The sequence below is a fragment of the Oncorhynchus gorbuscha genome, linkage group LG19, assembly GCF_021184085.1.
Source record: "Oncorhynchus gorbuscha isolate QuinsamMale2020 ecotype Even-year linkage group LG19, OgorEven_v1.0, whole genome shotgun sequence".
Classification (NCBI taxonomy): domain Eukaryota; kingdom Metazoa; phylum Chordata; class Actinopteri; order Salmoniformes; family Salmonidae; genus Oncorhynchus; species Oncorhynchus gorbuscha.
The window spans coordinates 43,207,307-43,222,335 of record NC_060191.1 but is presented as its reverse complement, the minus strand read 5'-3'; the positions used below and the strand labels follow the sequence as shown (position 1 = coordinate 43,222,335).

The 15,029-nt window shown below is 48.0% G+C and overlaps 1 protein-coding gene across 3 annotated transcripts in view; it reads right to left on the bottom strand.

The window, feature by feature from the left end:
- Positions 1-6,342: 6,342 nt before the first annotated feature.
- Positions 6,343-15,029, bottom strand: part of LOC124006180 (multiple epidermal growth factor-like domains protein 6) — a 103,435-nt gene continuing 94,748 nt past the window's right edge. For all 3 annotated transcript variants that reach the window (XM_046316019.1, XM_046316020.1, XM_046316021.1), the window contains 8 exons: positions 13,952-14,080; positions 13,334-13,462; positions 12,237-12,365; positions 11,530-11,658; positions 11,092-11,220; positions 10,280-10,408; positions 8,131-8,259; positions 6,343-7,651 (listed from right to left, as the gene is read on the bottom strand). In XM_046316019.1, coding sequence (XP_046171975.1) covers positions 7,572-7,651; positions 8,131-8,259; positions 10,280-10,408; positions 11,092-11,220; positions 11,530-11,658; positions 12,237-12,365; positions 13,334-13,462; positions 13,952-14,080 — 983 coding nt within the window. In that variant the 3' untranslated portion in view covers positions 6,343-7,571. The remainder of the gene's footprint in view (positions 7,652-8,130; positions 8,260-10,279; positions 10,409-11,091; positions 11,221-11,529; positions 11,659-12,236; positions 12,366-13,333; positions 13,463-13,951; positions 14,081-15,029) is intronic.

Sequence of the window (15,029 nt, the reverse complement as noted above, 5' to 3'; positions counted from 1 at the left end):
AAAGTTGCCAGAAGGCATTGCCTTCATAGTTTCCCAAACCTCTTCAGGAGTAATTCAGCATTTAGTCTATTTCTATGCTCATCTGATATAATGGGCAAGAAGATCTTATTCAGATATTTGGGAATTTCGTCGTTGGATCTTGTACATTGTGAAGTATAAAGAGATTTATAGAAGTCGCAAAACGTATTATTGATAAGCAATGGATCATAAGAAGTGGAGCCACCTGCCATCCTTATAGACTTAATACATCTTTTCATTCCGTTCTTTTTTAATTGGTGTGCAAATAGACGGCCAGGACGGTTACCAAACTCATATTTCTGCTTGGTAACAAACAACCGTTTTTTTATGCATGTTTTGTATGATCTAAATTGAGTTTGGCCTCAGCACAAGCTAGTGAATTCCAGTTCTCCTGAGTTGGTGGTTGTTTATGAAGAAGTTCTAAAGGCCTTACTTCAGCCCCCAACCTTTCACTATTTTCCATCCTGAGCTTCTTGATCAGAGAGGCTTGGGAAATGATATGACCCCTTATGGTTGCTTTAGCAGCATCCAATACAGTTGCAGCTGAGATGGCTTTGGGGCGGCAGGGTAGCCTAGTGCTTAGAGCGTTGGACTAGTAACCGGAAGGTTGCAAGTTCAAACCCCCGAGCTGACAAGGTACAAATCTGTCCTTCTGCCCCTGAACAGGCAGGTAACCCGCTGTTCCTACACCGTCATGGAAAATAAGAATTTGTTAACTGATTTGCCTGCTAAAATAAAAAGACAGGAAAGAGTTGATTGTTGTGTCAGTAATGTGATAATTAATATTTTATCACAGAGCAGAATTGTTATGCAGAGACGTATTAAGTCTACAATATCTGGTTATGGGGATTGTTTTGCCAATTTCGATATCTATATACACTGGGGGCATGGTCAGAAATTACTATAGAACCAATAGCACATGACTGGACTACATACATGTAAGTAGAGGGCATAAACAAATGGTCCAATCTAGAATATGAATTGTAGGGTCTAGAGAAGAAAGTATAGTCTCTGACAGTAGGATTTCGTTCTCTCCATACATCTACTAAACCAGATAAATCACAAACGCTTCTGAGAGCATTTGAGGCTCTATGATTCGAGACCAGAAAGATCAGAGTATTATTTCATCTACCAGTTGGTGCTGAAACGGAGACGAAGATGCATTCTTTCATTGATCCCTACTTTCTGAACACTTCTCTCAATGTATTCCAGTCTGTCGGCAAAATACAAATGAATGGTACACCGTATTTAAGTGACAGTTTAAGATAAATGTACTGCAAATCCTAATGAATGAAAACTACATGAGAAGATCTGCTGGCCAGCAAGTGGGAGGGTTTTCAGCATTTGAATTACAATTGTTCAAAGTGCAAGGGAACCACGCCTGCAAAGCCTGTTGTGTACCTGTGTAAGGTAAGTCTGAATACCAACTACTGAGAAGCACTTAGTAGTGGGGATGTTGACGTTATAGTCTCAATGAGCAAGGCAGAGGCAAAAAGCCTGATATGGACAGTGTTGGTGCAGAAATGGCAGGAGCAATGGAATAGAGACACTAAGGGCAGGCATTTATTTCAAGTACAGAGGAAAGTCGGGGAGGGGAGGATGGCAGGAAGGGACAAAAGAGAGGAGGCTATTTTTACAAGATTAAGGGTGGGACCCAGCCAGGTGAATAAGATCTTAAATGTGGTAGGAAAGCATTCAACAAGAAAGTGTGATTAATGCCAGGAAACAGAGACCGGGGAGTATGTATAGAAGGAAACAGAGACCGGGGAGTATGTATAGAAGGAAACAGAGACCGGGGAGTATGTATAGAAGGAAACAGAGACCGGGGAGTATGTATAGAAGGAAACAGAGACCGGGGAGTATGTATAGAAGGAAACAGAGACCGGGAGTATGTATAGAAGGAAACAGAGACCGGGGAGTATGTATAGAAGGAAACAGAGACCGGGGAGTATGTATAGAAGGAAACAGAGACCGGGGAGTATGTATAGAAGGAAACAGAGACCGGGGAGTATGTATAGAAGGAAACAGAGACCGGGGAGTATGTATAGAAGGAAACAGAGACCGGGGAGTATGTATAGAAGGAAACAGAGACCGGGGAGTATATATAGAAGGAAACAGAGACCGGGGAGTATGTATAGAAGGAAACAGAGACCGGGAGTATGTATAGAAGGAAACAGAGACCGGGAGTATGTATAGAAGGAAACAGAGACCGGGAGTATGTATAGAAGGAAACAGAGACCGGGGAGTATATATAGAAGGAAACAGAGACCGGGGAGTATGTATAGAAGGAAACAGAGACCGGGGAGTATGTATAGAAGGAAACAGAGACCGGGGAGTATGTATAGAAGGAAACAGAGACCGGGGAGTATGTATAGAAGGAAACAGAGACCGGGGAGTATGTATAGAAGGAAACAGAGACCGGGGAGTATGTATAGAAGGAAACAGAGACCGGGGAGTATGTATAGAAGGAAACAGAGAGGATGAGACCTAATATCAAATCAAATCAAATTGTATTAGTCACATGCGCCGAATACAACCTTATCGAGAAATGCTTACTGACAAGCCCTTAACCAACAATGCAGTTCAAGAGGCTATATACAGGGGGTACCAGTACAGAGTCAATGTGTGGGAGTACAGGTTAGTCGAGGGAATTTGTATAGTGACTATGCATAGATAATAAACAGCGAGTAGCAGCAGTGTAAAAACAAGCCTTTTGGTCTTAGACTTGGCGCTCGGGTACTGCTTGCCGTGTGGTAGCAGAGAGAACAGTCTATGACTTGGGTGACTGGAGTCTTTGACAATTTTTAGGGCCTTCCTCTGACACCACCTAGTATATAGGTCCTGGATGTCAGGAAGTTTGGCCCCAGTGATGTACTGGGCCATACGCACTTATGTTCGGATGCCGAGCATTTGCCATACCAGACGGTGATGCAACTGGTCAGGATGCTCTCGATGGTGCAGCTGTAGAACTTTTTGAGGAGCTGGGGACCCATGCCAAATCTTTTCAGTCTCCAGAGAGGGAAAAGGTGTTGATGTGCCCTCTTCACAACTGTCTTTGTGTGTTTGGACCATGATAGTTCGTTGGTGATGTGGAAACCAAGGAACTTGAAACTCTCGACCTAGTCCAATTCAGCCCCGTAGATGTTAATGGTGGCCTGTACTGCCCTCCTTTTCCTATAGTCCACGATCAGCTCCTTTGTCTTGCTCACATTGAGGGAGAGGTTGTTGTCTCTGACTTCCTCCCTATAGGCTGTCTCATCGTTGTCGGTGATCACGCCTACCACTGTTGTTTCCTCAGCAAACTTAATGATGGTGTTGGAGTCGTGCTTGGCCATGCAGTCGTGGGTGAACAGGGAGCATAGGAGGGGACTAAGCATGCACCCCTGAGGGGCCCCAGTGTTGAGTATAATTGTGGGAGAGTATGAGGGAGAAGGGGATACAGGAAATTAGTTTAAAGAATATATTGTGTAGAACTTCATTAGATATAGTCTCAAATATTTTGTTATCTTTTTTTAAGAGGGCAGGTAGCATTTAGTTTCCCCCTGTCTCTGGCCCAATCTCCAGTACTGTACGTGGCGGCAATTGGATGCCAACCGCCGATAAACCCCACCGAAGAAGACAACTACTGAGAAGTGCGTAAGAAAGGCACGATCCCTAAGTCGGAATTGTGCCCTAGACTTTCACACTTATGCGGATTTATTATCATCACAGAGCCGTCTTGATTCAACAGTGAGAACATTCAGTTGTTGGAGTAGATATTGTGGGTTGATTGTGATAATAATTCAAGTAAACTGCACACATTGTCAGACTAGAACAGATGAATAAACAAAAGGAAGCCTTTGCATCCCTTGCTTGGTGTTAACAGTCAGAGTGTGGGAGAGTTCCTAGATACCCATCTTTTAGCAGGCTTGGCATTTCACATTTATTTTCCTACGCAACAACCAAACAAATGGCGCAGGACGACGCGTTGAAATGATTTCCCCCTGGGGTTTTATCAGAGCCGCTTGCTTTGTCCGTTCCAGTTCAAATGACTTGCCCTCGTGAGATCTGACTGAACACAGATGGAGAGAGAGAAGTAGGCTACTAATCTTCACGACGTAAGACAACGAAGTGATAGAAATCGCTCTTTGCCGAGAGAGTGGAGTGTACGCTTAATTACAGCGAAAAATTACCCAGATGTGATCTTACCTTGCAACGGGCTATTTCATCGCCGGTTTCCTGCCTACCCTCCTCCCAACCCCCTCCTGCTCTGATCACCCTCACTTGGCCCTGAAAACTCTGCCTGCTCCCACCATGACCACAGTGCTGTGTTGTGTTCAGGCCTGGCACAGCTCAGCACAGCCTCTGTCTAGCCCAGAGAGATTACAGTAGGTCTGAAGTGAAGGGATAGTAGTACGGTGGGTTGGGGGATGAGAGGTGGGGAGAGGATGGAGGCCTGTAGAGGTGGGGGCGGCGGAGGTGAGAGGTGGGGAGAGGGTGGAGGCCTGTAGAGGTGGGGGCGGAGGTGAGAGGTGGGGAGAGGATGGAGGCCTGTAGAGGTGGGGGCAGAGGTGAGAGGTGGGGAGAGGATGGAGGCCTGTAGAGGAGGGGTGGAGGTGAAAGGTGGGGAGGGGATGGAGGCCTGTAGAGGTGGGGGCGGAGGTGAGAGGTGGGGAGAGGGTGGAGGCCTGTAGAGGTGGGGGAGGAAGTGAGAGGTGGGGAGAGGATGGAGGCCTGTAGAGGTGGGGGCAGAGGTGAGAGGTGGGGAGAGGATGGAGGCCTGTAGAGGAGGGGTGGAGGTGAAAGGTGGGGAGGGGATGGAGGCCTGTAGAGGTGGGGGCGGAGGTGAGAGGTGGGGAGAGGATGGAGGCCTGTAGAGGTGGGGGCGGAGGTGAGAGGTGGGGAGAGGATGGAGGCCTGTAGAGGTGGGGGCGGAGGTGAGAGGTGGGGAGAGGATGGAGGCCTGTAGAGGTGGGGGCGGAGGTGAGAGGTGGGGAGAGGATGGAGGCCTGTAGAGGTGGGGGCGGAGGTGAGAGGTGGGGAGAGGATGGAGGCCTGTAGAGGTGGGGGCGGAGGTGAGAAGTGGGGAGAGGATGGAGGCCTGTAGAGGTGGGGGCGGAGGTGAGAGGTGGGGAGGGGATGGAGGCCTGTAGAGGTGGGGGCGGAGGTGAGAGGTGGGGAGAGGATGGAGGCCTGTAGAGGTGGGGGCGGAGGTGAGAGGTGGGGGAGAGGATGGAGGCCTGTAGAGGTGGGGGCGGAGGTGAGAGGTGGGGAGGGGGTGGAGGCCTGTAGAGGTGGGGGCAGGGGTGAGAGGTGGGGAGGGGGTGGAGGCCTGTAGAGGTGGGGGCAGGGGTGAGAGATGGGGAGGGGATGGAGGCCTGTAGAGGTGGGGCGGGGGTGATAGGTAGATCAATGATGTGCAAGGAGCCCTTTAGTGATGGGAAGGAAGAGGTGGATAAAATATAGGATTAGGATTGAGGAGGATGGATGAAATACGGGATTAGGGCTGGGGATGGAGGGTTGCTCAGGGGGGACTGGGGGATGAGAGGTGGATTAGAGATGAGGAGGGAGCTGTGTGATGGAAAGGGTTGGGTATTAAAGATGGGGAGGTGGATAAGGGTTGGGAATAGAGCCCTCTGTGGCCACCCAGGTCTGGGAGGATGGATGGCCTCTGTGGGGCTGTTTGACTGGAAACAGGTGTGTGTCATCTGAAGATGAAGGCCCGGCTGATAAACATTATTGGAGAACATCTGTTGCTTGTCACAACACGGGTCCAGGCCGAGTAGACCCCCATCCATCAGCCAGGGGCTCGGTCTTGCGCTCGCGGCCCAGCTTGCACATCACTCACCCGGGGACGGAGGCCGGCCGATGTGGGCTGCCTGGTCCACGCCTGGTCCAGACACCTGCCCGGCGGTGGATGCTGGAGACGCTCCACTGCACTTGAGAAATGCCTGGGGGACAGACGGACGTCCCAGCCACCCCCTCCTCCTCTCCACCTCTGCTATGCTCAGGTGCCCCCACACCCCCCCACACACACTTTCTGACAGGTTTCGTACTAGGTAACGGTCTGGCTCATTGCTCACCTCTTGACCTCCCTGGCTGATCTGTGGAGAGCCTGTGCTCTCTGGTCTCCAATCCTCCATCACTGCTCTGTGACAGGCCGTCTCAGACCCCCGCTACTCTCCCCCATTCATACCACCCCCACACCCCACTGACATGCCTTTCTCTAAGCTCCCAGGCAGAGGACCCAATACCATGCTACACTGCTCCCAAATAAAATGGCCTCTCTCCTAAATGTGGTGATGTGATATTAGGGACAGAAATAACAGACAGATGTACCACATGTAGTAAAAAGAGAATTTGATAGAAATTCAAGATGTATCAAAATAGCACCATATACATAAAGCCTGCCATCAGGCACATAGTACAGTACATGTTATGAGTGGTATGAATGGCAGTATCCCGATGTACAGTTCAAATGCTTTGCAATATTCTAAAAACCCTTCTAGATGAAAATATACTGACTACTTGGCTAAGACGTCTATAGGTCATAGTGCCATTGAACTGAAGCACTTACCGTAACAGACAGTAACAGCAGTAATGAATTGACATGTGACTTCCCTGATCTGACAGTGCAGTAAGTGATCCTATCAAATCGAACGAACAACTAAAAGCCATTTCTAAATATATTAACACTTTATGACAAGCAATCAGGCACACACACTGTCAAACGAAACCAGTAAAATACAACACAAAATAGTCTCACTGTGTATGATATGATAGTATGACAGAGTGGCGTCAAAAGGAGAGACAGTACCAGTGGACACTTCGGGAGTGATGGCTGTTGTTCCCATGTCAGTCTGACCAATGGCTCTGAGGGTAGGCCACGGGTAAGCAATAGGAGGCTGCAGGCTTTTGTTCCGGCCCAGCTCTAACACACCCGATTCCACTAATCACCTAACCGTGGTCTTTATTAATCATGTGTGATAGTGATGGTCTGCACACACTGTGCCCCTCCAGCACCGTAGTGCCCACCCCTGTACTTGGCTTCCCAAAGCCGCATTGGGGTGAGGACAGAGACGTTGTGAATGTACAGGAAGTGTTTGACCTGTGGTTAATGACAGGCTAGAACAGTTGACTTGGGGCAAGGGTCCAGTCCTGAGACAATCAGGCAGGGAGCACAATAGAGCTCAGGTGACATTTCCAATGTCCACCACCAGCAGCACATCAATGTTCCAGGTGCTTGTGTAGCCTGCTCTCTCTCTCGAACTAAACCGGCATTTTGCACCTTTCTACAGGCTCACAAAGAGCCACCGCACATTTCTCAACCAAATGTGCAGAATACGGGTGTAGACATAAGAATACATTGCCTTGTGTGTCTGGTCCAGACCTGAATCACCTTCTGGCTGTATAACTCTGTCCATCTATCCATCTGTCCAACTGTACACAGCCTTCCCTTGACTCCCTAGGATGCCCGATTGCATATTTGGGGAACCTTGCTGAGTGTTCAGTGTTTGAGACGTCTTGCGGGGGTATTTGGGACATCTAGTTTGGGATGTGGGGCCTCCAGTGCGCTACGAGTGGGAAAGACCAGACGGCTTCTTCGGGGAGGGAGAGAAGCCCAACGCTGGGACCTCTGCAGTTTCTAGTAGTCCTGAAAAGAGAGAAGAGGCAGACAAAAATACATTTGGCACCTTCTAGAAATCAAAAGCAAATGTTCTTTGGCGTTCGGGGAGTTGCTGGTGAGCTAGGGTGTTTTCTGGTCGATCTGGACGGTCTCCCGTAAACTGGGCTTGTGGGGGAAACCGAGACAGCTTCAAGCCAGACACCCCTCTGGGTGCGGATTAAAATAACTGTCAGAGGCCGGAGCGGCTATTGAGGGAGACAGGGAGACACACAGAGCTGAAGGCCTGAGGCTAACACACTGGCCAACGCACTATTTCATGAAAACCTGGTTCAGCTTTACAACTCTGGTCCTTGGTGTCTGCTGTGATGGGCGGTAGGTATCATTCACTCATCAGGGCGATGTGTGTTTGAGGTGTGTGTCTGTATGAGTCTGTGTGTGTGTGGCTATGTGTGTGTACGCATGTGTTTGTGTTTGCATGCATGCGTGTGTGTGCGTGTATACAGTACCTTCTGTACATGTGGGGCCCAGCCAGATAACAGGACACAGGCAGCGGCCATTACGAGCATCACACTGGGCCCGATGGGAACACTGGCACTGCAGGGAGCAGTCCAGACCAAAACGATCTCTTCCACAGTCTGACGGACAGACAGGCGAGACGGTGAGAGAAAAAGAATGACAGACAAGAGTGGAAAGAGTGGCAGAAGAAAGGCCGACACAACGAGGAAAAGATGGAGGGAGACAGCACACAAAAAATAAAATGGCACATTTAAATACAGTAAATGACTAGTCATTTTTCTATTAGGTATAGGCATATAATCAAATCCAATCAAATTGTATTTGTCACATGTGCCGAATACAACAGGTGTAGTAGACCTTACAGTGAAATGCTTACTTATAAGCCCTTAACTAACAATGCAGTTTAAGAAAATACATAAAACAGTAAGAAATAATGAAAGAGCAGTAAAATAACAATAGCGAGGCTATATACATGGGGTATCGGTATAGAGTCAATGTGCAGGGGCATCGGTTAGTCGAGGTAATTGAGGTAATATGTACATGTTATTAAAGTGACTATGAATAGATAATAACAGAGAGTAGCAGCAGGGTAGAAGAGGGGGGGGGGGGGCAATGCAAGTAGTCTGAGTAGCCATTTGATTAGATATCTTGTGGCTTAGGGGTAGAAGCTGTTTAGAAGCCTCTTGGACCTAGACTTGGAGCTCCGGTACCACTTGCTGTGCGATAGCAGAGAGAACAGTCTATAACTTGGGTGGCTGGAGTCTTTGATCATTTTTAGGGCCTTCCTCTGATACCACCTGGTACAGAGGTCCTGGATGGTAGGAAGCTTGTCCCCATGTACTGGGCCGTACGCACTACCCTCTGTAGTGCCTTGCGGTCGGAGGCCATGCAGTTTCCATACCAGGCGGTGATGCAACCAGTCAGGATGGTGCAGCTGTATAACTTTTTAAGGATCTGAGGACCCATGCCAAATCTTTTCAGTCTCCAGAGGGGGAATAGGTTTTGTTGTGTTCTCTTCACGTCTGTCTTGGTGTGCTCGGATCATGTTAGTTTGTTGGTGATGTAGAAACCAAGGAACTTGAAACTCTCGACCCGCTCCACTTCAGCCCTGTACATGTTATTGGCGGCCTGTTCGGCCCTCCTTTTCCTGTACACCAAGATCAGCTCCTTTGTCTTGCTCACATTGAGGGAGAGGTTGATGTCTCTGACTTCCTCCCTATAGGTTGTCTCATCGTTGTCGGTGATCAGGCCTACTACCGTTATGTCATCGGGAAACTTAATGATGGTGTTGGAGTCGTGCCTGGCCATGCAGTCATGAGAAACAGGGAGTACAGGAGGGGACTAAGCACACACCCCTGAGGGGCCCCCGTGTTGAAGATCAGCGTGGTGGATGCGTTGTTACCTATCCTTACCAGCTGGGAGTGGCCCGTCAGGAAGTTCAGGATCCAGATGCAGAGTGAGGTATTTAGTCCCAGGTCCTTAGCTTAGTGATGAGCTTTGACGGCACTATGGTGTTGAACGCTGAGCTGTTGTCAATGAATAGCATTCTCACATAGGTTTTCCTTTTATCCAGGTGTGAAAGGGCCATGTGGAGTGCAATAGTGATAGTTTGCAGGCCCTGCCACATCCGACGAGCGTCAGAGCCGGTGTAGTACGATTTGATCTTAGTCCTGTGTTGACTCTTGCCTGTTTGATGGTTCGTCGGAGGGCATAGCGGGATTTCTTAGAAGCATCCGGGTTAGAGTCCCACTCCTTAAAAGCGGCAGCTCTACCCTTTAGCTCAGTGCGGATGTTGCTTGTAATCTGGACTGTAATCTGGACAAGTCCTGAAGATTAGCATCTGCTTCACCTGACCACTTTTTTATAGACCGAGTCACTGGTGCTTCCTGCCTTAATCTTTGCTTGTAAGCAGGAATCTGGAAGATAGAATTCTGGTCAGATTTGCCAAATGGAGGGTGAGGGAGAGCTTTGTATGCGTCTCTGTGTGTGGAGTAAAGGTGGTCTAGAGTTTTTTTCCGTCTGGTTGTACATTTAACATGCACAAAACAGTACAAATCAATATGTAGCAGCCGGTGAAGGCTCTCAGTTTTAAAGGCATACCTAAGATCCAGTACTGCAAGAGATAGAGCGCTGTCGTACCTTTTTCACATCTCTGTCCAGTCTTCCCTGGGGGGCAGAGACACTGTCCCATGGCTGGATGACAGGGGGCCCCCCCAACACAGTCACATGACTGCTGACAGCCATACCCAAACTTGCCAGCCTCACACCCTGGGACAAACAGACACAGTGAGACACACACACACACACACACACACACACACACACACACACACACACACACACACACACACACACACACACACACACACACACACACACACACACACACACACACACACACACACACACACACACACACACACACACACACACACACAGGTCTGTCTTTATTACTTCATTATAGAGGGTAAACTATCTGGCTGTCTTGCAGCTGCTCTGCAGTGCTCAGTGCTCTCCTGCTGGGCCTGAAGTGGGCATGTAGGCCCTCACACTGAGCTGAGGAGCCCAGAGCAGGCAGGAGGGAGGAGGCCACAGAGATGCAACAGGAATGCATTAAACAGTCTGTCTCCGCTGTGGCTGCCTGGAAACACCTGTATCTCATCCAATAACCACGTCTGCCTGCCTATCTGCCTGCTCACAGAGAAGTGCCAACACATGCTCGTATTCATACTGTATGTACTCTCTCCCTATTGTTTTCATAGACATGCACGCACACACACCCACTACAAAAAAATGCCATCACAAATGCATATGTACCGTATGTTTGTAATACCCACACGTATGGCTTTCCTGTTATTAAAGAGAACTGAAGTGCTGACCCTCCTGTCTCTATATGAGACCAGAGTGCGAATCAGATTGTGTGATCTTCCCCTCTGTCATCCAGTACTCACGTCTCTGACACAGGGAGCCACGGTAGCCAGGCGGACACACACACCGGCCCGTCACATGATCACATGTCTGTCCCGCCCGGCAGTCACACGGACGGGCACAGTTCTGTCCGAAGAATCCAGAGGGACACCCTGGGGACAGGGTGACAACACAGGAAAACGTTTTGTTGTTAGTTTCTCATACAAGAGCACAACCAATCATCACAATCATGTTCATTTGGCACCAAATGTTAGAAAACAGATTGAAACAAGAAGGGACTAACAATAAGAGATGCTCATTTTCCTTTTTTGTTGGAAATGTTAAACATTGTGTGCCCACATGAACACAACCCACCTCCTCCTTCATTAGAAATATAGGGCCAGGAGTTTTTCCTGGACAGGTCACATGGTGAGGAAAAACTCCTTTCCCTAACCATATTTTTTTTTTAAACAACAACATACGGTGTTCACAGGAGTGTCCATAGTGTCCGGCAGTGCAGCTGCAACAGCCAGTGAAGCGGTCACATGTCCCGTTGTTCTGGCAGGGACAATCCAGTGCACAGTCTGACCCGTACTTCCCCTGGACACACACTGGAAACACAGACATATGGTAGAGACATACAGTAACAACAACACAACACTCACAAGCAACATTGCATCTGTCTGTACTTTGACCACAGGCGGCTGGTGGCACCTTAATTGGGGAGGATGGGTTCAGAGTAATGGCTGGAACGGAATCAATGGAATGGTTTGTGATTTCCATGTGTTTGATACCATTCCATTCACTCCATTCCAGACATTATTATGAGCCGTCCTCCCCTCAGCAGCATCCTGTGACCTGTAACTGATACTGCACACATAACAGTGGAATTACCTGATATAAACATAGAGACACACTGTAAGCCAGGGATATGGGAAGTTACTGTGCTCACAGTGACTGCTGGTAGCTACTATTCAAAATAACACAAGTCTTCATTGTTTTGTCATGGCTGTTGGGTCATCTAACATTGTTTCAATGTTGTAACAAACAGAGTAAAAAAAACAACTTCAAGAACAGACAGGTAAACTAAAGTAGTACTGAAATACAATTAAACTCAGCTGACCCTCTGCCCTGCCTGACGTTATACTAACGTTATCCTGATGTTGTGTTGATGTCATCCTGAGGTTACCTGTCTCACAGCGTGGTCCCGTCCAGCCCAGCCCGCACCTGCAAGTCCCGTCCCTGGCCTCACACAGCGCTCCGTTCCGACACACACACGTGTTCCTGCACTGCAGGCCATAGCGCCCCCTAGGACAAGCTGGAGGAACAGCAAGGCATTCGATAGTAATCATCATCATCACAGCACTACCAAGGCCAGCATTATGTGTAGCTCTATTCTTTAGCTACCCAGCCAGCAGTGAGCCCACCACACAGTTAAACACACACACTACACACCGACACACACACACAAGTTTATTTAAGCAGCAGTTAATTAGCGAGATGGCAAAGTGGTCTCATTTGGCAGCGATATAAAAGAATAATCATGTTTCTCTGGGTAATTTAGATTGGGAAAACAATAAGCGAATCACTTTGATTCCCCTGTTTATTTATTTGTTTCCTCGCCAACGCCATCGACACGGAACATGGAAAACGAGCTACTTATAGGTCTCTGTAAACATTCAACACAGGAACATAAGCAGTGGCACGTCCACAGACGTATGGTGCTCACTAGGAGAGCAGAGCGCTTACGAACACCATCGTCTGGAATGGATGGAAACTCCCGTTTGCACCCCAGTGGAACTACTGATAAAAGGCGAGGTTAGGGAAACTCAATAACCCTGCTTCTGTTCTCCAGAAGAATACGAGCCTCTGATCATTCATATGGAGAATTTGTTAACTAAATACACATTGAAAGCTAATTTGGTTGGTTGGTTGGTTGGGTGGATTCCACAGTAGGATGCTGAGGGGAGGAAGGCTCATGATAATGGCTGGAACAGAGTCAATGGAATGGCATGGTTTCCTGGTGTTTGATGTTTTTGATACCATTCCACTCATTCCGCTCCAGCCATTACCACGAGCCCGTCCTCCCCAGTGAAGGTGCCACCAACCTCCTGTGGTGGATTCCCAGTTGCCTATCAGACTCTGCGTTCTTGATGAGTTCATAGTGTGCTACAAACATTTACTGGTGCATGACAAACAGTGCCGGACCGGGAGCCAAAAACTGCTCTTCACATACTCAATGGCCCAGAGACACAAGGTTAGTTGTCAGATAAAAGTCATTATTACCTTGCTGGCAGGACTGCCCGATATTACCTGGGGCACAGATACACCTCCCAGTCACAGGGTGGCACTGCCCTCCCTCCCCACAGGAACACAGATGGGCACAGTCCTGCCCAGAGCGCCCCGCCGGACAACCTGGCAGTACGAAGAAAGACATGAAGGACCCATTCAAATGATTTAAAAGTGCAGCTTCTTTTCTTCCTCCTCCTTCCTTAAAGTAATCACTGATTAGGAATGACTCAGCAAGTGGAAGCGGCGTGACGGAGCCCTCGCGTTCATCTGTCTAATCCTATCTAATCCCAACAGTCTTCGGACTGATTCCTAGCCGAACACTGTGTATATCTTTACTCTATATAGAAGATTCTGATTCATAGTCAGAAGATGACTTGTCAAAGACGGTTCATTTTCACCCATTACAGGTGGGCTGCAGACATACCAATGCTGCAGTCAGCTCCTAGGAAGCCAGGTGGGCTGCAGACTTACCAATGCTGCAGTCAGCTCCTAGGAAGCCAGGTGGGCTGCAGACTTACCAATGCTGCAGTCAGCTCCTAGGAAGCCAGGTGGGCTGCAGACTTACCAATGCTGCAGTCAGCACCTAGGAAGCCAGGTGGGCTGCAGACTTACCAATGCTGCAGTCAGCTCCTAGGAAGCCAGGTGGGCACTCACAGGTCCCTGTCTTGGTGTCACAGCGGCCGCCATTGTTGCACTTACATCTGGCCTTGCAGTTTGGCCCATATGACCCCTCACGACACTCTGGGGTAAGGAGAGAGAGAAAGAAAGACATTTCACATTGAGGATAGCAAAGGGACATTTTTGAGAGGTTCTCAAGAGGTTCTCAGAGGTCTCGTACGTCATTAGCCCAGAAGTTGCCCTCCTCCGAGCAGGGCAGTGTAAATAGAGTTTTATTGTTGAGCTGAACACACTACACTATATATGGTAATAGCAGAGCAATGTTTTTTGAAAGAGCTGAAATGTATAGACATTTTCCTTATATTTGAGACTTGTTTTATTGAGTTTTTACAGCCTGATATATTCTGAAATTGTCACAGTAGCTGCCGGCTGCACTGAGCCACGTAAAACTATGGAAGCCCATTCCCGCCACCATATTTTTTACGTGTCATCTAGAATAAACATTTGACAACATGACAGTGCCTTCAGAAAGTATTCACACCCCTTGACTTTTTCCACATTTTGTTGTGTTTCAGCCTGAATTTAAAATGGATTAAATTGAGAGAGAAAAAAATGTTATGGCAAGCCTAAATAAGTGATAAATATGTGCTTAACCCTTTGAGTATTAATTACACCTTGGATAGTATATAAATACACCCAGCCACAACAAAGAAACAGGTTTTCTTCCTAACTCAGTTGCTGGAGAGGAAGGATTTCACCATGAGGCCAATGGTGGCTTTAAAACAGTTACAGAGTTTAATGGCTGTGATAGGAGACAACTGAGGATGGGTCAACAACATTGTAGTTACTCCACAATACTAACCTAATTGACAGAGTGAAAAGCGGAAGCCTGTACAGAATAACAATATTCCAACAACATGCATTGTGTTTGCATTAAGGCACTAAAATTCAAACTGCAAAAAATGTGGCAAAAAAATAACTTTATGTCCTGAATATAAAGCATGATTCATAGGGCAAATAAACACAATACATCACTGGGTACCACTCTTCATATTTTCAAGCATCATATCAA